This window comes from Podarcis vaucheri (assembly GCF_965113315.1).
Source record: "Podarcis vaucheri genome assembly, chromosome: 15".
In the NCBI taxonomy this organism is placed as follows: domain Eukaryota; kingdom Metazoa; phylum Chordata; class Lepidosauria; order Squamata; family Lacertidae; genus Podarcis; species Podarcis vaucheri.
In genome coordinates, this window is record NC_138753.1 from 567951 (window position 1) to 592552 (window position 24602).

At 53.3% G+C, this 24602-nt stretch overlaps 2 protein-coding genes across 2 annotated transcripts in view; one reads left to right on the plus strand and one right to left on the minus strand.

The window, feature by feature from the left end:
• Positions 1–562: 562 nt before the first annotated feature.
• Positions 563–6005, plus strand: PROCA1 (protein interacting with cyclin A1). Its single transcript, XM_082201868.1, has 4 exons — positions 563–1028; positions 3231–3363; positions 4363–4497; positions 5316–6005. Exons 1-4 carry the CDS (start codon positions 599–601, stop codon positions 5983–5985), a joined length of 1368 nt encoding a protein of 455 aa, XP_082057994.1. The 5' UTR covers positions 563–598; the 3' UTR covers positions 5986–6005.
• Positions 6006–12539: 6534 nt separating this feature from the next.
• Positions 12540–24602, minus strand: part of SUPT6H (SPT6 homolog, histone chaperone and transcription elongation factor) — a 41517-nt gene continuing 29454 nt past the window's right edge. The window contains exons 24-37 of the mRNA XM_082201650.1: positions 23796–23923; positions 22815–23022; positions 22561–22708; positions 21869–22011; positions 21258–21398; positions 20175–20370; positions 19378–19616; positions 19173–19286; positions 18732–18856; positions 17659–17771; positions 16882–16959; positions 16626–16792; positions 14587–14777; positions 12540–13578 (exon numbers count right to left, since the gene is read on the minus strand). Coding sequence (XP_082057776.1) covers positions 13392–13578; positions 14587–14777; positions 16626–16792; positions 16882–16959; positions 17659–17771; positions 18732–18856; positions 19173–19286; positions 19378–19616; positions 20175–20370; positions 21258–21398; positions 21869–22011; positions 22561–22708; positions 22815–23022; positions 23796–23923 — 2178 coding nt within the window. The 3' untranslated portion in view covers positions 12540–13391. The remainder of the gene's footprint in view (positions 13579–14586; positions 14778–16625; positions 16793–16881; positions 16960–17658; positions 17772–18731; positions 18857–19172; positions 19287–19377; positions 19617–20174; positions 20371–21257; positions 21399–21868; positions 22012–22560; positions 22709–22814; positions 23023–23795; positions 23924–24602) is intronic.

The window sequence follows — 24602 nt, forward strand, 5'->3', positions numbered from 1 at the left end:
CACTCTCTGGACCTCAGACGATGATCACAAATGTTTGTTCTCATGTCAAGGTGAGAACCTGAGTCGTCTGTGTGCTCCAAGCTAGTCCATCCTATAGCTGAACCATCACCTTACAACAGTTGGCAAGGAAGACTCCTACCTCTTACAGGACTGGGGTGTTTTCTTGGAATCTAAACTATAAGTATGCCCAAAACCATGAGCTATGATTCAAGGATCATTTGGCTGTGCTTCCTTGAATTGCCGGCGATTGGACTGGACCTTTGCGGTCTCTTCCGCCTCGAACCCCCCACGATTCCTCGATGGTGCCCAGACGCACCTGCTGAGCCATCCAGCGCAGCTGTCAAGTGAAGAACTACGTCCGCCACCCCGGACTAAGAAAAGCCTGCGCTTTCTGCTTCCTAGAGCTGGGAGACCGTCGAGATTTGGAGCGGGGGAGAGGGAGGGAGGGAGGGAGGGCTCCGGCCCCTCCCCTCTCCGCGGATCAGGCCACCGCACGGCGGGGCTTAAAAGGCGCCGGGCACGCCGGGCGCTGTCTCTGCGCCCTGGTGCTGAAAGCGAGCCGCCACCGCCGCCCGCTCCTTCGGTGGCTCCCGCCGCGATGCCTGGCACGTCGCTGCCGCTGTTGCTGTTGCTGCTCCTGGCGGGGGCTGGGTCCGACCCGGCCCGGCCCCCGGCGGCCCTCTGCGTCCTCCGCAGCCCGCTGGCGGCCGGCGTGCTCCGCTTGGAGGCGTCCGACGGCAAGGAGCTCCTGAGCGCCACTTGGGCGCCCCGACGACGCGCCGGCCTGAGCGGCTGCAGCGTCTCCGCGGAGCCCCGGGAGGTGGCCGCCTTCCTGAGCCGCTGTTCCGCAGGGGCGCAGGAGGAGGAGGAGCCCGACTTCCCCGGGATGGAAGAAGCCAAGGCGGCCTGCCTCGACGGCGCGGACGGCAGAGAGGCTTCCTCCCGGCGCCGGACCAAGCGCGGCTTCACCTACCCGGGGACACTCTGGTGCGGAGCCGGCAACATCGCGGAGAGCTACGAAGAACTGGGTAACTAACGGGAGATGGAGAAGGCGCGGGGCGGGAGGGGACGGAGGAAGGGGGGGGGGCCTTCTCCAGCCAGGAGCCTCTTGCTTCGCCAACTTGGCGCCCTCCGGAGACATGGAACGGCGCAATGTTTGTTTGTTTTTTAAATAACTTTTTTATTCAAAATTAAAACAAAACATATTATCCAGAAACATATCATCCTTATTCCCCCCCCATTTTTCCTCCCTCCCCCCACAGAACCCGCCCACCCCCCGACTTCCCTCAGTTCCAGTCTTTTGGTTTCTCTAAAAATGCTGTTTTCTGCATGTTACGCAGTTGTATAGATCCTCAAACTATTTAGCTGATTGTTATCAATAAAAGGTTTGTGAATGCTTATTCTAAACCAGCCAAGGAATCCAGTTTACTTTGTTGCGTCTTCAAATACTTTGTAAAGGGTTCCCATTCATCTTTAAAGTCACAGTTATCCTTGTCCCGTAGCTTATATGTCAGTTTTGCCAGTTCTGCATAGTCCATCAAATTTTTTTGCCATAATTCTTTAGTTGGGGTTTCTTCACTGGAAGACTGGAAGGATGGAGCAGCACAATGTTTGAGAGAGGCAGTGTGGCGTAGTGCTTAGAGGGTCGGGCTAGGACCTGGGAGACCAGGGTTCAAATCCCCCACTCCGCCATGGAGCCCATCGGGGGTCCGTGGAGCAGACACTGCCTCTGCCAGCCTGACCCACCTCAAAGGGTTGTTGTCAGGAGTCAATGAGCGGGGTGGAGAACCATGTTACTCCCCCTTGAACTCGCACCCATGGCTTCAAGTTGCAAAAAGAAAGGAAATTCCAACTAAACGTCAGGGGGAACTTTCCGACAGCAAGAGTGGACTCTCCTTCCCTGAAGGTTTTTAAGCATCTGTCAGAGATGCTTTAGCGGAGAATTCCTGTATTTCAGGGGGCTGGACTAGATGGCCCTTCGAGTCCCTTCCAACTCTACAATTCTGTGAAATGAAATGAAATCAAATGACTAAATAAATAGTTGCACCCCACTCTGGGACCTTAGGATGCAGGGTAGGTAGTAAATTGCAATAATGTTAATAATAGTAATTATTATTATTATTATTATTATTATTATTATTATTATTGATGATGATGATTGATCTTAGAATCTAAGGTCTCTAGGGAAAGTCCGAGCTAGGAGCATAGCTGTCAACTTTTCCTATTTCTTGTGATGAATCCTATTCGGAAATAAGATGATGTATTTAATTTTCTTTTTATGTTTTAAGGTTTTTAGGTTTGAAGTTATGTTATTAATAACCTTTTCTGTTAAGAGATAGCAAAGTGGGTGAAAATATAAGCAAACCAGAAACACAAGTTGGAGGAAGTCTTGGAGGGGAGGGAGAATATATAGTAAATGTTAAGAATTTGAGATGTAATGAATGAAAATGAAAAATGAAGAGAGAGAGAGAGAGAGAGAGAGAGAGAGAGAGAGAGAGAGCTTGGAGTCATCAATGAACATCTTTTTCTTCTCCTCTTAGAAATGTGTCATAGAATCATAGAATTGCAGAGTTGGAAGGGACCTGAGGGTCATCCAGTCCAACCCCCTGCAGTGCAGAAATCTCAGCTAAAGCATCCAGGACCAGGGCCATTCTGTGTCCTCCTGTGACCACAGCTATGTGATGATGATGGGGGGGGGCTGACCGGAGGAGGAGCCTAAAGCCCCTTGAGGGCAGCTGCTTGGCTTGGACCAGGGAGGGTGGCAGTGCCCCCTAGGAGGAGTGTGGGATTACCTGGGGGGTGCTAAGATGCCAGGGGGCAGCAAGAAGCGCTGGAGGTGAAAGCAGCTCTCAGACTTTCATCAGTTTTGTTGAATTAACCAAACTAAGTAGTTAAAGTGGATTTTGAATAGACATGCAGTCAACAGCAGGAATAGCTCAGTCAGCAGAGCATGGGACTCCTAAGCTCAGGGTTGTGGGTTTGATCTCCACACTGGGCACTAGATGACCCTGGTGGTCCCTTCCAATTCTATTATTGTTCCTGTTGCGAATTTTACTGTGTCGCCCTCTACCTCAGTGGGTCATGCATGCTGCTATTCTGAAGGATGCTTTTTCGGGGTAGGGCAGGGGACACACGGGATGAGCTTGTGGAGCCAGTGTTTCTAAAGCCATACCTAGGCTGGTCTTCTTAATTTTACCTGCCGCCCTCCAATCCCTCCCGCCCTCTTTCAGGAGCTCACCAGGAGACGGACAGGTGCTGCCGGGAACATGACCACTGCCAGCACGTCATCCACCCTTTCACCTACAAGTACGGGTACCGCAATTTCCGATGGCACACCATCAGCCACTGTGACTGCGATAACAGGTGAGCGGAAGGGAGGGGCGGGGTTTGGGAGGAAGTTTCTGCAGGGCCCCCAAAACACAGAACCACAGAATGGCAGTGATGGTAAAGATAAAGGGACCCCTGACCATTAGGTCCAGTTGTGGCCAACTCTGGGGTTGGGGCGCTCATCTCGCTTTACTGGCCAAGGGAGTCGGCGTACAGCTTCTGGGTCATGTGGCCAGCATGACTAAGCCACTTCTGGCGATCCAGAGCAGCACACGGAAACGCCCTTTACCTTCCCGCCGGAGCGGTACCTATTTATCTACTTGCACTTTGACGCACTTTCGAACTGCTAGGTTGGCAGGAGCAGGGACTGAGCAACGGGAGTTCACCCTGTCACGGGGATTCGAACTGCCGACCTTCTGATCGGCAAGCCCAAGAGGCTCAGTGGTTTAACCCACAGCGCCTCCCGCGTCCTGGTAGTGATGGTAGTGCCATGCAACAATAGGCAACTGTTTCATACGGGGATCAAACCCACAACCTTAGCAGGTTACCAGCACCACACTCTAACCAACTGAGCCGGTCCTGCAGTTTCCAAAAGGGAGGAGGAGGAGCCCCTCTTCAACCCTGCCTCCCCCTCCATATATTTCTTCCAAACTCCCAGATCTTCAAGGCCAGCCCAGATAAGGCGAGTGAAATCTGTGCAGCTATTGTGTGTTATAGCATAGAAAACCTCAAAGAACCCAAGACCAAGATGTCAGGGGGTTGCCAGGGTTTGAGCACCAGCTTTGCATGCAGAAGGGCCCAGGTTCAATTCCCAACTGCACAGAAGTGTAGAGGTGGAAGGGAACCCAGGGGTCATCCAGTCCAACCCTCTGCAATGCACAACACAAGGTTGGTGTGGGTTTTTTTAAAAAATAAAATACAAAAATTAAAAGGATGTGTTTTGGGAACCCCCTTGGGATTTTTCAAATGGAAAAGCTAGATGTTTATTCTATGCAGAATAAGTGAAATGGAAACCCCTCCACCATCCTTTTATAGGTTAAAGGCATGCCTGCGAGCCGTGAACGACACAGCCTCCCGCGTGGTGGGCCAGGCCTTCTTCAACGTCATCCAAGTGCCTTGCTTTGAGTTTGCCTACAAAGAGCAATGTGTGGAGCCTTATCTCTACGTCTGGTAAGCGGCTCTTAGTTCCTTCTCTGCCCCCAGCAGCCTCCTCTTCAAACTTGAGCAACAGAAGCTCAAGAAGCTTTTCCGCTGGTAGAATCGCAGTTTTCAACGAGCTTGCACGTTTTAAATTCTTTAACGTGATTTTTATATCATTGCTTGAAAAGCTGCAGTTTGGTTTTAGTGGGCTTTATCTTTTCTATGCTCTACAGTTACAAAAGCACTTTTGCTAAACTCACCTGGGAGGATCAGACTTTATTCAAATCAATTATCAAGAAGGGAGCCTGCAACCAGGGCTGGCTGGACTTGGCCTTAAAATGAAACCAAAGGAACCTGCTCCAGAATAATCCAGATTCTGCAAACATGTGCTATATGCAAATATGGGGGGGGGGGGGAATGCACATTTTCTTTCCATGCATGTAATTTATTCTGCTGGTGGCAGTCACAGGTGTGTGGCTATGGGTGCCAGAAGCACTGCCAGGCCTTAAAACACACACCTCGTCTCCCCAGCTAATCATCTGACTTCTGAAGCAATGGTAGCACAAGGACTAGAAACTTGACCTCTTTCATTTTAAAGCAGAGGTGGGGAAATTTGTTGGGCTTCACCTCCCATCACCCTCCCTGGGGTTAACAGGACCTGAAGTCCAGCAACACCTGGAAGACCACAGGATTCCCCAGCCCTGCTTTAAAAAGCACTCAGGTTTCTAGTCCTCAGCATCCCTACTTTGAAACGAACCAAAGTGATGCCCCCAGCCTGTGAAGTTTCCCCTGTGTGCTCAGGGAATCCCTGCAACTCCTGGTTATCTGTGTCTGCTCAATTTTTGCAGGTGCAAGAACTACACAACCGTGGCAGTTGCCGTGGCGCAAGATCCGGTGCTGTACGAATACGGCGGGGTGCTCATAGACGGGCTGGCAACCCGTCAGCCGCCCCCGGCAAAGTCTTCCACCACCACCACCACCTCCTTCCATCTGTCGGCGGGTTCATCTCCTCTTCCCCGCAAGCCGGACCCGGCTGTTGTGGCAGCTGCTGGGACCACTCCTGCCCCCCAGGCAAGGCCCAGCGACACCCCCAGGAAGCAGCAGAAGGGCAAGGGCAAAGGAAGAAAAGGCAGAAGGGGGAAAGGCTTGAAGAAGAAGGCAGAGGCAAAGGCTGCGACCGTTCCTCATCCGGCGAGAGAGGACCCCGCCGCCTTCCCAAAGCAGCTGGTGGAGCAAGAGCCGGCCAAGGTGGACTTCCAAGACCCCGTGGGGCGTCCTGACTTAGGGGAGGAAGATCTGTTCAATGCCATCCTTGGCGACGACCCTGCGGGATTGGCCGAACCAGGGGGCAGAGAGCCAACTGCCCTGCCCAAGGCCACCCCCAGGCCCCCCACTGTCCAGCCTCCTCCGAGGAAGAGGAAAGGGAGGAGGCGTCGTCTCAGGGAGAGAGATGGACGGTCCCAGCATTTGCCCCACCCAGACTTGGGGGGCAAGATCTCCGCAGTCCAGGCTGCATAATAAACAGGCAGAATCAGATCGAGCCCAAAGACCCTGACTTTACTTGTGTGCTCCCCTCCAGGGGAGGGCAGGGAAACATCGGGGGGGGGGTCTGGAGGAGCTGAGGGTGCCTGGCACCCACCCTGCCCAGCCAAAATGTGCTTGCCTGCCAGAGTCCACTGGCACCAAGTGTCCCACCCCAGGAAGTCTATACATGCACTTGAGAATGAAATCCTGCCAAGTCATGCAAACTGGCACCCGTTTGCTTGCATTTTGCGGGATTTCGTCTGCCAGGCGGCAGAAGCAAAACAGGACACAGGACCACCTCCCCAAACCCCAATAGCTCTGCCAAGGGGGCACAGGGGGGCAGAGCAGCTGCTCTGCAGGCAGAAGGCCTCAGGGCTCAAGCCCAGTTGGTGCTAACCTGATGTCGCTCCCCAGGTGTTTTGGACCAAGGCTCCCTAACCCTGACGCTGCTGCAGTTTGTTGAAAAATAAAAAGAGTAAGTGATCAGAAATGCTTGTTTCCTCCAGGACAGACAGACAGTCCTCAGGTAGAGAGAAACAGCTTGATCCTGAACACTTGGGAGTTCTAGTTACAGGTAGGTAGCCGTGTTGGTCTGCCACAATCAAAACAAAATTAAAAAAAAAAGTCCTTCCAGTAGCACCTTAGAGACCAACTAAGTTTGTTATTGGCATGAGCCTTCATGTATTTGAAGTGTGCATGCACACGAAGGCTCATACCAATAACAAACTTAGTTGGTCTCTAAGGTGCTACTGGAATTTTTTAAAATTTTGTTTCGACTTGGGAGTTCTTTAGCATCAAGGGATTGCAATGCAGACAGTCCCTTCCTATTCTATGATGTTATGATGAAAAATAAAGGAGCTTGTGAATCTCATCCTTTGTGTTCTCCTTAGCTAAATCTAAAGGACCAGAACATGTTTTTTTGGTGTTGTGACCCAGGTATGGTTCTCGGGCTGCAGAATCCTGCACCAAGTACCAAGTGCATTCAGGATGTGGTGGGACCCTTAGAATCGAAGAGTTGGAAGGGCCCACCAAAGGATATGCACCTTTGGCTCATTTCCCCACACTTCAGGAGGGGGTCTGCCTCCCCAGATGTTGACTGCTCACAGGTGGAGGCCAATTGGTATCCCTTCCTTGAGAGGCTCTGGGTAGGAATGGTCTGCCTGCTGAGCACTCCTCGCATTCTCTGGCTTCTTCATGAAAGGCCACTGGTGTTCTGGACACAAAGGGGAAATCAAGGTTGCTGCTCCCAGCCAAGAAAGGAAAGAGATTCTGCCAACAGGAGCAGCCTTTAAAGCCCATGCTCTCAAATTTCCAGCATTTTTACACCTTTGATTTACAGTTTCTCTGCTTCCAGGCCTTCCTTCTTTCCCTAGGGACCTGCGGCCAAAGATTTGTCTGGTTGCAAAGGACGCTGTCTTCCAGCAAGTCAAATTTGTTCCATCTAGAATTTCAGAACCCTAGAGTTGTCAGGATTCGCACCCAAAGCCTCCTTGGCAGCTCAGTGTTGTCTGCTGGCAGCAATGAATCTCCAGGGTTTCAGGCAGGGCTCTGTCCTTAACTGCAGATGGCATCAACTCTCAACTAGAGCCAGGGCTTTTTCGGCTGCGGCTCCAACCTGGTGGAACGCTCTGTCACAAGAGACAAGGGCCCTGCAGGACTTGACATCTTTCCGCAGGGCCTGCAAGACAGAGCTGTTCCACCAGGCATTTGGCCAAGGCACAGCCTGACTCCCTCCTTTGGCAATCCTTACAATACTTTAGTTTATGGTTGCCATCAATTCTGATTTTAATTAATTCTTATGATGTTTTTATAATGTTGCACTATTTTAGTGTTGTTAGCCGCCCTGAGCCCGGCTTCGGCTGGGGAGGGCGGGATATAAATAAAATTTATTATTATTATTATTATTATTATTATTATTATTCATCAGGGGCAGAGCCTGGGACCTTCTGCATGCAAAGCAGACACTCTGCTACAGAGCTGTGGCACTCCCCGCCCAAAATGAAGTCCCCAGTCCTCATGGTCTGAATAAAGGGGTGATTTGATTGGGAATCCAAGAAATTGCCATACATGGAGTCAGGTCATTGGTCCATTCACCCCAGCATTGTCTAAACCAGCGGTTTTCCACCTGTGGGTCCCCAGATGTTGTTGGACTACAACTCCCATCATCCCTGACTGGCAGAAGCCTTCCAGGCTTTCAGGCAGGGCTTACCCCCGGGGTCTGGCCCCACCACCAAGCCAGGGCCCTTCCTGATGGGCCTGAGCCTTTCCCCATCTTTCCCCACCACCCTGCTTATCTGGTCTTCACTCTCCCACCTTGCTGGGTTTCTCAACCACCTCTGAAGAGCCACTCTGAGCAGGGAGGCAAATACTTCCAGTTGAGATCCACTGCAGTCCAGAGGCTCCCTATTACATGTCAATAATAATAATAATAATAATAATAATAATAAATAATTTATTATTTATACCCCGCCCATCTGGCTGGGCTTTCCCAGCCACTCTGGGTAGCTTCCAACAAACTATTAAAATACCGTAATGCATCAAACATCAAAAGCTTCTCTAAACAGATCTGCCTTCAGATGTCTTCTAAAAGTCTGGTAGTTGTTGTTCTCTTTGACATCTGGTGGGAGGGCGTTCCACAGGGCGGGCGCCACTACCGAGAAGGCCCTCTCCCTGGTTCCCTGTAACTTGGCTTCTCGCAGCGAGGGAACCGCCAGAAGGCCCTCGGAGCTGGACCTCAGTGTCTGGGCTGAACAATGGGGGTGGAGATGCTCCTTCAGGTATACTGGGCCGAGGCCGTTTAGGGCTTTAAAGGTCAGCACCAACACTTTGAATTGTGCTCGGAAACGTACTGGGAGCCAATGTAATATTGTAGAGTTGGAAGGGAACCCCAGGGTCATCTAGTCCAACCCCCTGCAATGCAGGAATCTCAAGTAAAGCATCCACTGCAGATGACCATCCAACCTCAGCTTAAAAACCTCCAAGGAAGGGGATTCCACCACCTCTCTAAGGTGACTGTTCCATTGTCAAACAGCTGTTACCAGATACGGCTCCTGCCGTAGGCAAAGGGTGAACCTGTCAGCTCACACAGAGAACACAGTAAGAATCGGCTGGATCAGGCCCATCTAGCTCAGCCTCCTGTTCCCCCAGCGGCTACCCAGATGCCCACAAGAGCAACTCTCCCCTCCTGTGGCTTTCAGCAACTGGGATCCAGAAGCATCCCTGGCTCCATTTGTGGAGGCAGAGTAAAGCGATCCTTGTTGGAGCCACCGATCGTCCTCTCCTCCAGGGAATGGTCTAATAAAACTTCTAAAGCCACCCAGGTTGGTGGCCGTCGCTGCTTCCTGTGGGAGGGAGTTCCGCAGTTTAAACCATGGGTATTAAAACTAGGGTGAGCAGAGGGTGGTTCTCCCATTTGGGGAGGCAGGACACCGTGGCCAGGAGGTTGAACCTTCTCAGAGGGACAAAGGTAGCTGTTCTGAACTCCTTCCCCTGCCATCCTCCTCCAGGGCACAACCAGGTACTCACCCCCCAAACCCTTTTCAAGGCATCGCTAGCAAGGATCAGAGCCATGGTGCTCGAAAATGGTCAGTACCCAGGCACCATTTAAGACTGCTAGTAGGTTGGGACGTACTGCCGGCCAGTTAACAAGAGAACAAACACCCCCTCTCCCCAAATGAATGCAGAGTGAAGGAATTAAGCAGGACATGGCCAGATGCTGCTGCTGCTGCCTGCTGCTAGACATTTCCTGAGCTCTCAAAGCCACACCTGTGATGCTGTGAAAGCATTTCATAGGAGTGCAGAGTGGGCAGAGAGCCATCCAGTCCAACCGTCTGCAGTGAAGGGATCCAGCTCAAGAATCCGCGATGGATAGCCGGCCAACCTCTGCTTAGAAACTTCCATTGAAGGGGCGCCCACTGCCTTCCCGGGGAGTCCTCTCCACTGGGGAACAGCTCTTCCCTCCAGAAAGTTCTTCCCAGTGCAGTCAGAATCTCCCTCCCTGTCATGTGAGTCCATCAGTTTGGGTCCTGCCCTCCAGAGCAGCAGAAAGCCTGTTTGACTTGCATGTTTGGGATTGATGGGAGTTGTAGTACAAAAATAGATGGGAAGCAGCCGCTTGGTAGCTTCCAACAACCTGGTGCCATACAGATGTTGCCAGACAACACCTCCCATCTGCCCCAGCTGGTATGTTTGGGACTACAGCTTTGCTGGCTGCAGTCTACAACCTGGCTTTTGACACTTGAGAGGCATACTTTTTTTTTTTTTAAGGTCCTGCCTTATTTCTGAGATTGCAAGTTGTTTTGAACTGTTAATACCCTGGGATCTCTGGGTGAAAGGAGGGTAATAAATTGTAATAATGACCACAGCCTCTTTTGAGAACCCCATATTCGGCATTGCATATACGTACCACTGATCCTGGCCTGACTGCACTGGTTGCCCATTAGTTTCTGGGCCCCGATTCAAAACGCTGGTTTTGACCTATAAAGCCTTAAATGGCTCAGGACCACCCCCATCGTTCAGCCCAGACACTGAGGTCCAGCTCCGAGGGCCTTCTGGCGGTTCCCTCACTGCGAGAAGTGAGGTTACAGGGAACCAGGCAGAGGGCCTTCTCGGTGGTGGCACCTGCCCTGTGGAACTCCCTCCCATCAGATGTGAAGGAAATAAGCAGCTATCTTCTCTTTAAAAGACATCTGAAGGCAGCCCTGTTTAGGGAAGTTTTTAATATTTAATGCTGTGTTGTTTTCAACACTTGATTGGAAGCCGCCCAGAGTGGCTGAAGAAACTCAGCCAGATGGGCGGGGTATAAATAAAAAATTATTTTTAATATTATACCTCAAGGACTGCCTCTCCGGATATCAACCGACCTGCTGTGATTGTCACCAGGGACCCTCCTCCACAAGAAGTCTGGAGAGTGGCAACACTAGAACGGGGCCTTTGAGTAGAGGGTTTAAAATGTATTTCCACACACACACCCGTTTTAGTGTACCGTTGTGGGTTTTTTGTTTGTTTTTAAGTTGCTTTGGGTTGCCCTGGGCAAGATAGTGGTCAACAAATTTAATAATCACCAAAGCAAGCTGGCTCCATCTTCCACAACAGTCATTTAGATACTTGGAAGATTGCATCGCATCTCAAGTCTTGTTTTGACCTGAAGCACTGGGCAAGACAGAATGGGCTCTACCACCCCCACAATCTTTCTCTGGGACACAGCCCCTTCTCCACAGGAAAGACCCTCACAAATCAACCCCCGGTCACAAGACGGTGGTCGTTGCAACAAGCTCCCAGAGAAGTAGATTCCAGATCCCTGGGAGGACGTTTAAAGCATGGGGTCATGCAGAGGCCTACGGACTCCAACTCCCATCATCCCTTGCTGGCTGGGGCCGATTGGACTCCAGCAGCACCAGGGCTCCTGACCTTTAGCGGTGATCCTTGTATTGCAGAGGGGGCTCCCTTCCAACCTGACGATTCTGTGAACGAGTACCCTGCAGCCTCTCCAAATTCAAAGCAGCGGCTTCACCGCTCTCGTGCCCAAACAGGCTTATGTTTAGACTGCAGGAGTTAAGACGGGGTGGCGTCCTCAGAGATGCCTGTCCTGTTTCTGAAAGGATGCGAGTGCCCTTTCCTGCCTCAAATGAGGCAACAGGGATCCTGCAGGAACAGCAGAACTGCTCCAGGCTCACACCCAAAATGCAGGGATGGAGCAGAATCGGGCAGCTTCAAGGCAGACCAAGTGGCCAGGGATGCCAGAGCAGCCCCGTCCAAAGAGACGAATGGGGAGCAGCTGGCAGAGGTGGGACAGCGGGCTTTTTAGTCATTGCTTGGGAAAGTTCCTTTTAAGAAACAAAATGGAAAGCAGCAATTCTAGGGATGCTGGGCAGGGTGGGGGGGAATTGTGGCAACATCCAGTGCTGTGAAAATCACAGCGAGAAAACCGGGGTGGGGTGGGGGAGGTCAGCCAGAATATGAGAGTGAAAAGGAGAGCAAACAGCTTCTGGCAGAGATGGTGCTTAGAGGCCAAGACTCCTCCTGGCTTCCCAGGAGCAGCCAGACAGCCACCCCAAAGAGCAAGGATTTCATTGTGGAGAGGACAAGCCACAAAGGGACTCCACCTGGTGGGGGCTCCAGAGCACAAGGCAAGAGGAGTGTGCCCCCACCCCGCTGCACAGAACAGCTCCAGAGACCAGGCCCAAGGTTCATGGGGACGGGAAAGGGTTGGGGAGGAAGGAGAGAGATGGCAGACATGGCCTGGCCCTGATCCGCCACTCAGGAATTGAGGCAGAGCTGGCACAGTTGCGGGGGCTTTGTGAGCTGTCCCCAGCCCCCCACCCACAGGAGACTGGGCAGAAAAGGAAGGCACTTAAATCCCTGCATCTCCAGAGTCCCCCCCCCCCACAAGCCAGTTCCTCCTACCCCAGAGATTCCCTCCCGCCCCTCACACACAACCTCCCCACTGCCCCCGCTTTGGCCCTGGGTTTTGTGCAAGGGAGTCCAGTCAGACTCAGTCTCTGCCCTCTTTGGCTGGCAAGCAAGGAGAGAGAAAACCTCCACAAAGGTTCAGTAGAAACACTATTTATTCCTCGGTGCTGTTGGGAATGAGCGGAGGGGGGGCAGTGGGGTGGGTAAAGGGGGGGAGCACTACTTGGCATTCAGGCTGCCGCAAAACTCTCACTCTCCCGGTACTTCGCAGCTCCCAAACAAAAGCCGCGGTCGCCCCAGGTTCAACTCTGCAGTCTCCTTTTTTTTGAAAAGTAACACAACTGAATAAATATTGTCCCGGAGAGGGTGTGCCAAGGAAAAGCCAGCTGATGGGCAAGGGAGGCTGGATTCTCTTCCAGCCACGGAGCGCCCCCCCCCCCTCGCCCTGGCATGCCAGGGGGTGGGCAAAAGCAAAGCCCTTTTCATACATACAAATACAGGCAACGAGCGAAGAAGGAGGGAGAGAAAGACAGACAGACACACACAGAGAGAGAGAGACTGAGAGAGCAAACCCTGACCCAGTCACTGGCAGAGCCCCTCTCCTGGAACCCTTTGCCCGCCCCCCCCCCAATCCCAAAGGTTTTATTCCTCCACGCAGCCGGATCTGGCCAGCACTCCAAGGGGCGGTTTCGGAAAAAGAGAACATCGCTGGCGGGAGGACCGGCCGACGCCGGCTGTGAGAGCAAAGCGCAGAAGAGCAGCGGGAGGGCCGGGTCAGGACTGGCGCCCCACCCAGCAGAAAGGCTGCCTCCGCTGCCAGTATATACACAAGGGCCTCTCCTCTCCAACCCACAAGGAGGGCGCTGCCCAGCGTCCCTGGCACATGCCTCGAGTGTCCAGGGCAAAGGAAACAAAGACTCCGAGAGAGGTGGCCAGCCGGCAGGAGGGAGAGAGGGATGGGGTTTCCGGCGGCAGCGAGGGGAGAGGGACTACCGGTCCATCTCATCTAGCAGCGGGGTGGCGTCTCCGGCGACCGACATGGGCGTGCTCTCGATCATGGGGCTGGGTGAGGGGCGGGGGGTCAGCCGCTGCTTCTGCTTCCTCCGCTCGGCCTCCTTCTCCTGCAGCCACTGCTCCGCCATCTTGCCCCAGTCGATGGCCGTGTGGCTGCTGGACCTGGGCAGGGGGGGGAGAAAGGAAGAAGGTCAAGGCCAATCCAGTGCTAGAAAAGGAGAGAGGAAAGCTGGAGGCTAAAGGGCACCTTAAACCAAAGTTACGGGAGCAACAACAGAATGTCTAGGCGCACTTTTTTAAACAACAATAATGCAAAGAATGCTAAACTGTTATGCTCATTTTTCACACGGCCTAGTCCTTCCAATGCCCATCCCTTAAGAGGGCTTCTTCTCCAGTCTTCAGAGAGTAGATGGAAGTGGGGAGGCAGAAAAATTTCCTCCTTTCCTTCCAGGCTGCAGTTTTAACCTGAAATCTTAGGCACAGTACTGCTCCTCAGAGCTCAGAAACTACTCGCACGAATTCCCTGTCGCAAAATGCGCCTAGAACAATGGGCGTTTTGAACGCTGGGCTGATCCAGAGAGCGCTGTGTTTCTGGAGCTCCTGGTGCAGGACTACGGCTTAGAGACATACACCAGAGCTATGTCAAAGGGTCCCTCCTCAGCCCTACCTGGAGATGCTGCAGCAGGTGAGCGCTGCCTTGGAGGAGTCTGTGAGAGAGACTGAAGTGCAAACAAAACATAGGGGGGGGGGAGAGTCTCTTTGTTTTTAATTTTTGGTTTTGAAAAAGTGCTTGTTTTAATCCAGCCTTCCCTCTCCAGGTGTTCCACAAATCTCCCCAAAGATCAAGAATATTTTTAACCCAACTGATCAATTGACTGAACTGTGCTGCCCTTTCCTCCTTGTCGCACCCCACCCCAATTTTCTCCCTCCGTGGTTTCTTCCTCTCCCCCTTCCCTCTCCAACCTCCCCACTTCTCCATTATGAACCAGTGTGGCACAGTGGTCAGAGCACTGGACTAGGACCATGAAGCTCACTGGGTCTTAGCCTAGCCTACCTCTCCCAGGGCTGCCGTGAGGATTCAATGAGAAGCATGTACATCGCCTTGAGCTCCTTGGAGGAAAAGGTCATTAAAGTAAATAATAAAACAAGGAGCCTTTTTGCAGCACTCACTTGGGTTGCTGCCTCTGCGCTGAGCTGGAGGACGGCTGGGACTGGGGCTGAGACTGGGTGGACTGGGGCGTGGTGCTGGCCTGGAGCTGGTGGTACTGGGGGGTGGTGATGGGCTGGCTGGGGGTCGTGTAGGAGTAGCTGGGGGTCAGAAGTGGGGTGGCCACCGGCTGCTGGGCAGGAGTCGTGAAGACCTGGAGCAAGAGAGAGAGAGACAAAGAGATTAAAGTACAGATTAGCCAATGACGAAAAAGGGCTGAGTAGGAGCATCAAAAAGGAGCCTGTGGAGCCACCGTCATGGGAGCAGGCGGCCAGCTGTCAGGAGCAGGTGAACAATCAATCACACAGCGTCAGTGATGTCAACTCTTTATTCAAGGAAGCAAAGTTGACTCAGGAGGCCAGGCCTAGTGAGCACAGCAACTGGTTCCAGTAGGTCTTGCCCCTATGAGGCAGTTGTGGGGACTGAGGAAGAGGTCCCTGCTTTCCCACATCTGCCTAAACCTCCCTCCCCCACCAGGTCCCTCACAAGTAATCTGAGACTATGCCAATGCACCTGCCTCTGCTTCTCCCTCTTCATGCCTCTTCTGGTTCGGGGAGGCCATGGGGGAGAGGGAGGCCACTGGCGGCTTCTTCTGTCTCTGAGTCTGGACTGCTCTCTGTCAAATATCCTTTCTGCCCACTGTTACCCCTTCCATTTCAACCTCCTCTTCCCAGCCTGTTCCCTCTCCTCCCACTCATCTTTTTCTGTTGGGGGCTCCCCACACCGTTCCTCTGCGTCCAGCCAGTCCGTGTGCCATCAGGAGACGGGAGGTCAAAGGAGGCTGCCTTCTGCCGAGTCAGCAGCTCCGCAAGGCTTCAAGTTGGGGGGCATGCCCAGCCCCTCATCATCATTATAACCCACCCTTTACTGGCAGGTCCCAGTGTGCATTTCAACCATTGAAAATTCAGAATGAAAAGCAGTTAACGCTGAGTAAAAATAGACTGAGCCAGGGACCTTCTGCACGGGAAGCAGGTGCTCTGCTCCTGAGCTGCTGCTGCTGCTGCTCTTTCCCTAAAAATGTAACAAGATCCTGGTCCTCATGGTTCTGCCTTAAAGGCCGATGTAAGAGGAGGCTGCCTTATACCAAATCAGACTGTTGCCTCCATCTAGCTCAGCCCTGTCTACACAGACTGGCAGCATCTCTCCAGGGGAGTTTCAGGCAGGAAGTCTTTCCCCCAGCCCTCTGCCCCAGACGCAGCCCCCTCTCCCGACTGCGCTCCGCAGGGCACTGCCAAGTGTTTGTGAGGTGGCAGGATTGAGAGCGGAGGAAGGTGCCCTTAATTCCAGGTCAGTGGGAGGACCAGAGCCCCTTCCGCTCACAGCCTCTGCCTGCCGGGCGATTAGCAAGCTCAGCCGGCCAAGCGCTGCCGGCCGGCTTGTCGGCTCAGCAAATTCTTCCTCCGCTAAGCCTTTTCTCGCTGGCAGCTTAGCTGTGTCCTTCACGTCCTCTCCCCCTTGCCAGCGCCCAGCCTGCCTTCCCCATGCTCCCCCCCCCAGCACATTCCTTTAGAGTGGGGGCTACTCACTTGCCCGCGGCCGATTTCCCTTTCATCTACTCTGCTTAGTGGAAGAAAACGCAACGTGAAGAAAAACGGTGGAACCGCATGCAGGCGACGCTGCGATACCCACACTTTGAGAAAAGAAGATGCCCAGCTAGGAAGCAAGTCAGACCTTGGGTCCATCTAGCTCAGTGCTGCCTACACTGAGTGGCAGGGGTTGTCTCCCAACCCAGACGGAAGGCAGATGCTGTACTGCTGAGCCACTGTCCTTCCCAAAGGAAGGAGGATGTGTGAACAATCAAGAGCAGGCCGGGGAGGCGGGTTGGACTACTGACCACTGGGGACCCTTCCAACTCTATGATTCTTACCTTAACCGGAGCCTGAGCGCTGGCTGGGAGGTGCTGCCCCAAAAACCAGAAGAACGAGTCTAGAGCAGCCCACCCGGTGCCCCCCAGTCCCCGCCCTCTGCCCCACCCGGCCCCCCTCTTCCTGCGTTCACCTACGTGGTAAGCGCTGCTCCCGCCGCCGCTGCCTCCGTAGCCGTACTGGCTGGAGGCCCACTGCGCAGGGGTGGCGTTGGGGTTCTGCCCCTGGCCCGTCACGGCCGCGATGGCGCTGAACATCTGCGAGGTCATGTTCTGTGGCAGGGCGTTCACCGCTCGGGTCAGGTCTGCGGGGCAGAAGTGAGGTAGAGCCCGTGAGCAAAGACGCCAAGAGCAGGCGGGAAAAGCAGGGGAGGCAGCGGTAGAGGGGACTCACCTGCCAGGTTGATGTTTGCGGGAGTCGCGTTGATGGAAGCCGGAGTCCTGGTCCTGCTGCTGCTGCTGGGGGTGACTCCTGGGGGTGGGAAGAGAGGTGAATTGCGGGGGCTGGGGATCTGACCAAGTCGCTGCACAAGTGGACTGTGGTCTGCTTGCACATGGGGCATCTACCCCCCCCCCGCATGCAACAGAATGAGGGCAGCTGCTCCAGCAGTCAAGAGGGCTGGGAAGTAAAGCTCTCTCCGTCGGCTCTCCGGCAGCTGACCAGCCCCATCAGGCCTCCTCTCCCCATAACCACCACCTGGGGGTGGCCGTCCCACCAGGCTGCCTCAGAGGGAGACAGGAAGCAGAAGGCTGGAGTCCCAGTTCCATCAGGCACCTCTTGTCCTCAAAGCTGACAGCAGCCCAGGCTCACAAGGTGTGCTCACAACCGAGGAGGGAGGAAGAAGGCTGGCTAGCTGTAAGGCACGGAGGGGGAACCTGACGCTCTCCAGAGCTTGCTGGACTCCAATTCCCATCTGCCACTGCGGCGAGCATGGCCAATGGGAAGGAGTCAAACAATATCATAATGGGGGGCCGGGCACTGGCTCCCCACCCCTGCCCTCGGGCGACGTTGGAGGGGCCATCGAGCCTGTCTCCTGCCCCGCAGTGGGGCATGCTATTTTGTCAGAAGCGGCCTTTCTGGTTCACGGCTTCCGCCTTTCCCCCATCCCCATGATACACATGAAGCCTCTCGCTGACCCCGATTTTGTCCCCCAATTGGGGCTGGGATTACCTGGCACAGGATCCTGATAGTGATCCTTGAACCATCGGAAAAGCCCGTTGACCGTGGGAAAGATGTGGCTGCGGTACCGGAAGCCTTCGGGCGTAACCGTCACATACTCAATCCTACGGGGAGAGAAGTGGCCCCCACCCTGGTGACACTGAGTTGAACACCCCCGCTCAGAGTCATCCCAAGGTGGGAAGTGATGAGGCCCAGGCCAGGGAGACTGGGCCTTCCACCACCCAAGAGGACCCCCCCCCCATTTCCTGGGACTACTTAAGACACATCTGTCCTGAGGAAGGGCAAAAGCGAGAGAGGCCAGGCCAGGGAGTTCCTGCCACCAGCTCCTGAAGCTGGCCTGAAAATATCTTGCAGCATTTGCTTATTCTCATAATTTAAAATGGTAAAGAACCTCAGGTGCCTTGCAAGAAAGCGTTCTCTAAATGCAGTGAGCCAGTCGACAGACATCTCTGTGTGGAGAAGGTCACTCAGAGTCAGACTGAGCAACAGCCCTTCTCCAAACACGGCAGCTCTGTTGAAAGAGCCCAGACCTTGCGGGGAGTTGGCACTAGATGTTGCTGGGCTCCAACTCCCATCCTCCTCCTTTGTTGCTGGAGTCCAGACACATCTGGAAGGTCCCTTTCTCCCTGGGCATCAACATATATCCTGCCAGGCACCCCAAGCCCTCCTGCAGGTGTTTTGAGAACTGGATGGACTTCGGAATTTGCATTTCTGCACCTGAGCTTCTGAAGCCCCTCCTGAAGACACCTCTCCTTGCCCCTGACCATTCCCACCCCCTTCAGCATCAGGAATAATGCCTGTCAGCAGGCTTGGGTCTCAGTCTAGCTTTGCGCGCAGAAGGACCACAGCACCTCCTGAGAAGGTTTCAGGAAAGCTGCTCTTTCTTGAGGAGCCGCTGTCCATTATGGGGCTAGATGGAGAAATGGCCCAGCCTAAAGCAGCTTCCAAGCCAAAGGGGGTTTGTTGGGGGTGGGCAGGAGGGGGAAAGTGATCCCCCAAGAGGACCTTACCATCACCTCCCCTGTTCCTGCAAGGACTAGTCCCGGGGGTGGCGGGGAACTCACCTGGGCTTGCCCCGTGGCTGGTAGCCCAGCAGGAATTTGCCCGGAAGTTCTTTGCAGGCGCAGATGAAGTAGGGGATGAAGGTGGGCTTCTCCTTCTTGGTCTTGATCAGGAGCTCCTCCAGTTTCTGGCACACGGACAGAGCAGTAACAGAATGGGCTTCTGAAGGGGGTGGGGATCCAGAGCAGGGGCTTCTCCCCTCCTTGAATGGCCGCCCGGGGGAAGTCAAGGGGCTTTTGGATATGCTGCAAAGCCCAGTCAGCCTTGCCTCCCCTGGCACCCTGACCGTACCTGGTGGGCACTGGTGAGGCTCTTTTCCCTGGGAAGTTCCTCTCCCCCAGCGGCAGTGCCAACTCACAGGGGCAGGGAGCACCCATGGCTCACTTCTTCCTTGACAAGAGAAGCCCCCAAGCTCAGCTCTGCCCAGATGTGTGTGCGCTCACCTTCCTGTCTCCCCCATTGCAATCCTGGTAGTATTTGTGGCTGAGCAGGTCTCTGGCGAAGGACGCCATCGGCTGCACATAGCGGGCAACAATCTCGTCCAGGTCCTCAAACTCCTTGGGGCAGAAAAGGCAGAGAGGGTCACAGGCGGAGGCGTCAAGGTGGGTTTCCCCACAAGCCCACCAGGCTTTCTGCCTCCGGACTCACTTCTGTGTTGATCCAGAGGGTGGCCCCCAGGCTGAAGGCGTTCTCCTTCCCCTCCTCGCGGACGTCTACATGCTGGTAGATGTTGTCGCTGACTTTCCAGGTGACCGTCAAGTGGTTCTCTCCTTTGCTGCTGGGGCGGATGATGACATCTCCCTGGTCCATGGTCTCCATCATCTTCTCAGCCTGCTTGAAGTTGATGTTGTGGAAGGAGGGGTGGGCTATCACACGCTTGATGTACGCTGTGGAGAGGGGGAAGAGAGGCAGACAGGCAGCAGCGCACTGAGCTTTCTTGCTTGGAGGAAAGGTGAATTCGAGGGGACACAGTGCGAGTTATGCACGGTGAGAGCAGGAAGAGGAAAGCTTTCTCCTTTTCTCATAACACTTGACCTTGTGGACACCCAGCAAAGTGGGGTATTGGGAGACACGAGACAGCTCAAAGAAAGTCCTTCCAAGCAGCGCAAAGTTAAACTGTGGAACTCCCTGCCACAGGAGGCAGGGATGGCCACCAAACTAGATGGTTTTAAAAGAGGACTGGAGAAATTCATGGAGGAGGAGAGGGCTATCGATGGCTACTGGCCATAATGGCTAGGCTCTGCCTCCACAGTTGCTTTTGGAAGCCACAAGAGGGGAGAACGCTCTGGTGCTTGCGGGATTCCCATAAGGGGCATCTGGTTGGCCACTGGAAGAACAGGATTATAGACCGGATGGGCCACTGTTGCTCACTTCCCCACTGACTGGGACCACAGCCCACCCCCTTGGCTGACCCCAAGACAGCCGGCTGAGCGCCAGGGACTCACTGGTGCGTTGCTGCCTCTTCTTGTACTCCTCCTCCTGCTTGTGGTCACTGGCCTCGGCATCAAAGTCGTAGTAGGTGTCTTTGGGAAGCTTCCACTCGTTGCTCTTGTCCATCAAGTCCGACGTCCGGCAGGTCAGGTCGGCGCTGAACTTCTCAATGTCGATCTTCATGATCCTGCAGTGGACGGTCATCCCCACCTGGGCAAGACAGAGGCAGACAGTCAGCGGGAGGAGAAAGAGGTGCGCAGAGGAGGGCAAGCGAGAGGAGCAAGGAAGCCAAGTCTGATGAGGAACGGTTGAAGGAGCTGGGTACGTTTAGCCTGGGAAAGAGGAAACTGAGAGGAGATAGGAGAGCCATCTTCAACTATCTCAAGGGCTCTCAGGGAAGAGGGAACAAGATGGTTTTCTCCTGTTGGCCCAGAAAAGGAAGCAAGAAGAAATACCGATGAAAGAAAAATGGCAGACGAAGTTAATGGCCTATGAAGAATTGGACAAGATGACAGGAAGGATTCGAAACCTGCGGGACCAGATATTCACAGAAGACTGGAAGAAATATACAAACTATTTGAAGAGCAACTGTAATCAACAAATTACGCTAGTAGGACTACAAGAAGTTCTGTAAGGAGGAATATGTGAAATATTGCAAAGAAGATAAAGAAGAAAGACATTAGTTATGATACTTATATGTAATAATGAAAGAAAGAAATGCAAATTAAGTGGAAAAGACTGGAAATTTTTCAGATGTGATTAGCGGAAGTAAAAAAAGCCTGTATAAGATATAAAAGTATGTTTTATAATTGTTGAAAATGATATGTTAAAATAAAATTAATAAAAACATATATATAAGATTGTTTTCTCCTACTCTGGAGGGTAAGACTCGAACCCATGGCTCCAAGTTACAAGAAAGGAGATTTCGACTCAGCATCAGGAAGAACTTTCTGGCAGTCAGAGCTGTTCAGTGGTGGAAGGGGCTCCCGTGGAAGTTCACGGGTGGCTTTTAGACAGAGGTTGGGTGGCCACCTGTCCGGGATTCTATAGCTGTGATACTTAAATTGCAGGGGGTTGGAGGCAGGGAAATGGCCTACCTTGACCCTCTCCTCTGGCCGCTTGACCACCTTGTCGCTGAGGAACTTGGTCGGGATGAAGCCCGTGACGCCGTTGTCCAGCCGTGTCTTCACCCCGATGGCCTGGCCGGGGCAAGAGCCGCTGTCAAAGTGGTTCCAGACCTGGAACGGAGCAGAGGAAGCAAAGTCACGACAAAAGGAGGGCGGAGGGTGGAGCTCTGCCTAACCAGGACCCAGGCAAACACACACACACAGACACACACACACACAGACACACACACACACACACACACGAGTGGCTGCTTGGCTGGCCATGTGTGCCCTCAGCCGGGATCTCTCCAAAGGCCTGGCCAGGTGAGGCAGCTGCCAGGGAACAAGACTTGCTGATGGCGCAGATCTATTCATTTGTTGCATTTATATTCCAACTTTTATTCCAAGGAGCTCAAAGTGGTCTACACGGTTCTCCACCTCCTCATTTTATCCTTGCAACAACCCTGCGATGCAGACTATGCTGAGACACAGTGATGGCTACCCGGCAAGCTCCGTGGCTGAATGGAGACTTGAACCCTAGTTTTCCAGGTCCCAGTCTGACCCTCTCCAACCACTGCACCACACTAGTGTTGCTCTGTTACCTCACTGAGCTCGGGGAAGTTGTCCTGCTGGCAGAAGGGGCACTGCCACAGGCCCGTCTCGTCGTTCCGGATGGCCTGGTCGTAGCTCTCCCCCTGGGGCCGCCGGTGGGCTATCCCCGTCACGTTGCAGATGATGAGTTTACCTGGGGATGGAGGTTGATTAATTGTACAAATATTTGTATACGTCTCTCTCTCTCTCTCTCTCAAGCAGTTTACATTGAGAATACATAAAGCCATGTAATAAAAGCCATATAAACCATATTTAGAAAGTCAAAAGCAGACCTTTGGGGAAGGAAGCACTCTTAATTGCCTGCATAGGCCTAGAGGAATAGAAAAGTTTTCTAGAGATGTTTAAAAGTTGGCACAGGTGGGATAGGAAGGGTGGAGTTTATGGGTGCACAAGGTGTTTCGCAACCCCTTTTGGTTGTGATTTTCATATGCTGTTGCAGCCGTTCTCTCTGTTTTATACTTGCTATAAAATGAAATCAAATCTTTATCCCCAAAACCCAAATAAATAAAGAAGGCTGGCAGCACACTGGTGGCCCCAGGGGGTGTGCTGGTGACACCCCCCCACCAGTCTCCATCAATGCCACCCCTTCTCTGGCCCTAAGCACCGGAACAGCAACTGCCCTCCTCCTCCTCGGTAGCCTTGCCCCGAGGGGAGAGGCAGACATTTATAGAACATCTCCTACCTATATAGAAGGTCTCGGGTGTCTCCTTCGTCAGCATGTTGAAGACCTCCTCCGAGTTGGGGGAGCGGTAGGGGCTCCTCAGGTCCTTGTAGCGGCAGCTCAGCTCAGCTCGGATGTCATACAGGGTGATGTGCTTGTCACCGTAGCCCTGAGAGAGAGGGAGACAGACAGAAAAAGGAGACGTGAAAACCAGAGGGTCAGATTCTCCCCGCCCCCCCCCATCCAAGCCCCTCAGGGCTCTTCCCGCCCCCAACCTGTCTCTCCAGCTCTTCGGCAAAGGCATCCAGGTCCAGGTCCTTCAGGCGCTCTGGGTTTTCCAGGATCTCCTCCAGAGCTCCGGCCGGGTTGGCATCCTCAGCTGACTCGTCGTACTCCAGGGCGTCAACGGCCATCTTCCGGGCCCACTCGTAGGTCTCCGGGTGGACCCTGGACCCGTCCAAGACCTCGATGTAGGAGTCCGTGCTACAAAAAGAGAAGGAAAAGGAGGACTGAGCAGAAGGTGTGAAAAACTGGAGTGCGCTGGTCTTGCAAAGGCGACCGAGACCCCCTGGAACAGAAGGAAGTCCTGACAAATTCACGGAGGAACAGAAGGCTACCAGTGGAGTCCAACCACAATGGCTGTTCTGCACCTCTACTGCGGGAGGCAGGATGCCTCTGAAGACCTGTTGCTGGAAGCCCCAGGAGGGGAGAGGGCTCTCGTGTTTGGATCCCACCTGGGGGCTTCCTGCAGGCATCTGACTGCCCATGGTGAGGACACAACGCTGAGCCTCTAGCCTGATCCAGCAGCCAGATACTCTCTCTATTTTATTTATTTATTTAAAAAATCTATAGAACCATTTATAAAAAATAATAGTAATCAAAACATTGTGAGTTTATCCCATGGGTAGGCAAACTAAGGTCCGGGGGCCAGATCCAGCCCAATCGCCTTCTCAATCCGGCCCACAGACGGTCCGGGAGTCAGCGTGTTTTTACATGAATAGAATGTGTGCTTTTATTTAAAATGCATCTCTGGGTTATTTGTGGGGGATAGGAATTTGTTGATATTTTTTCTCCAAAATATAGTCCAGCCCCCCCCCCCAAGGTCTGAGGGACAGTGGACCGCCCCCCTGCTGAAAAAGTTTGCTGATCCTTGGTTTATCCTGTAAACCAACCTGAGACCTGAAGGACAGGGAGGGAAACCTCTGGCCTCCTTGAGCATTTCACCACCACCACCCGCTGCCGCCCCGCTTGCTCACCTGTCGCCCAGCGATGCTGTGTCGATCTTGATGAAGCCGGCACAGTTGATGAAGACTTTAGGCCCCATGTGGCACATGGTGACCAGCTGGGTCCGGTTCTCCAGCCGGGTGTTGTTCTGCTTCAGGATCTAAGAGGGGCACAGAGCATTCCTTTATTTCATTTCATAAAAATTCATGCACTGTTTGATCGTAGAAAACCTCAAATAAGAAAACAACAGGGTTGTTAATAAGAAACAATTAAAACATTCCAAAAATTAAAACTAAAAACAGGCCAGCAATCTAGGCATCCAAGTAGGCTTCATCTAAATTAAAAAATGTTTTTGGCAGGTGCTTTAAGGAACACAGTGAAAGGGCCTGCCTGGGGTAAAATGGCGGGGAGTGCCAAAGTGCAGGTGCCGCCACACTAAAAGATTTGAGTTTTCACAAATGCAGAGCAGGAATTATGTGGCACAGCTCTGCCCAGAGGGAGGCATTTCATCCTGGCAGAAAGGAGCTGCCTTGTATAAGGAGGTTGGGTGGCCTGGGCAAGGGCCTCAAAGCCATGTCCTCTTGCCTTATGCTCAGACAGGGTGTCCCTCTGAGCTCCCTGTAGCCTCCTCTGACTGGCAGGGGCTCCGCAAGGTCCCAGGGCAGAGAAAGTCCTGTCCTGTCACCTCCTGCCTATCCTGCTGAGCTGGGCCTCTTCCGTAATACACGAGTGTAGGAGGCTGCCTTATACCAAGAGGCCAAAACAGATAAATCGTTACGTTGCCCTGAAAAGAAACTGTTAGGAGGGGGAAAGACAAGGCCACAGTTGACGTGGCTGAA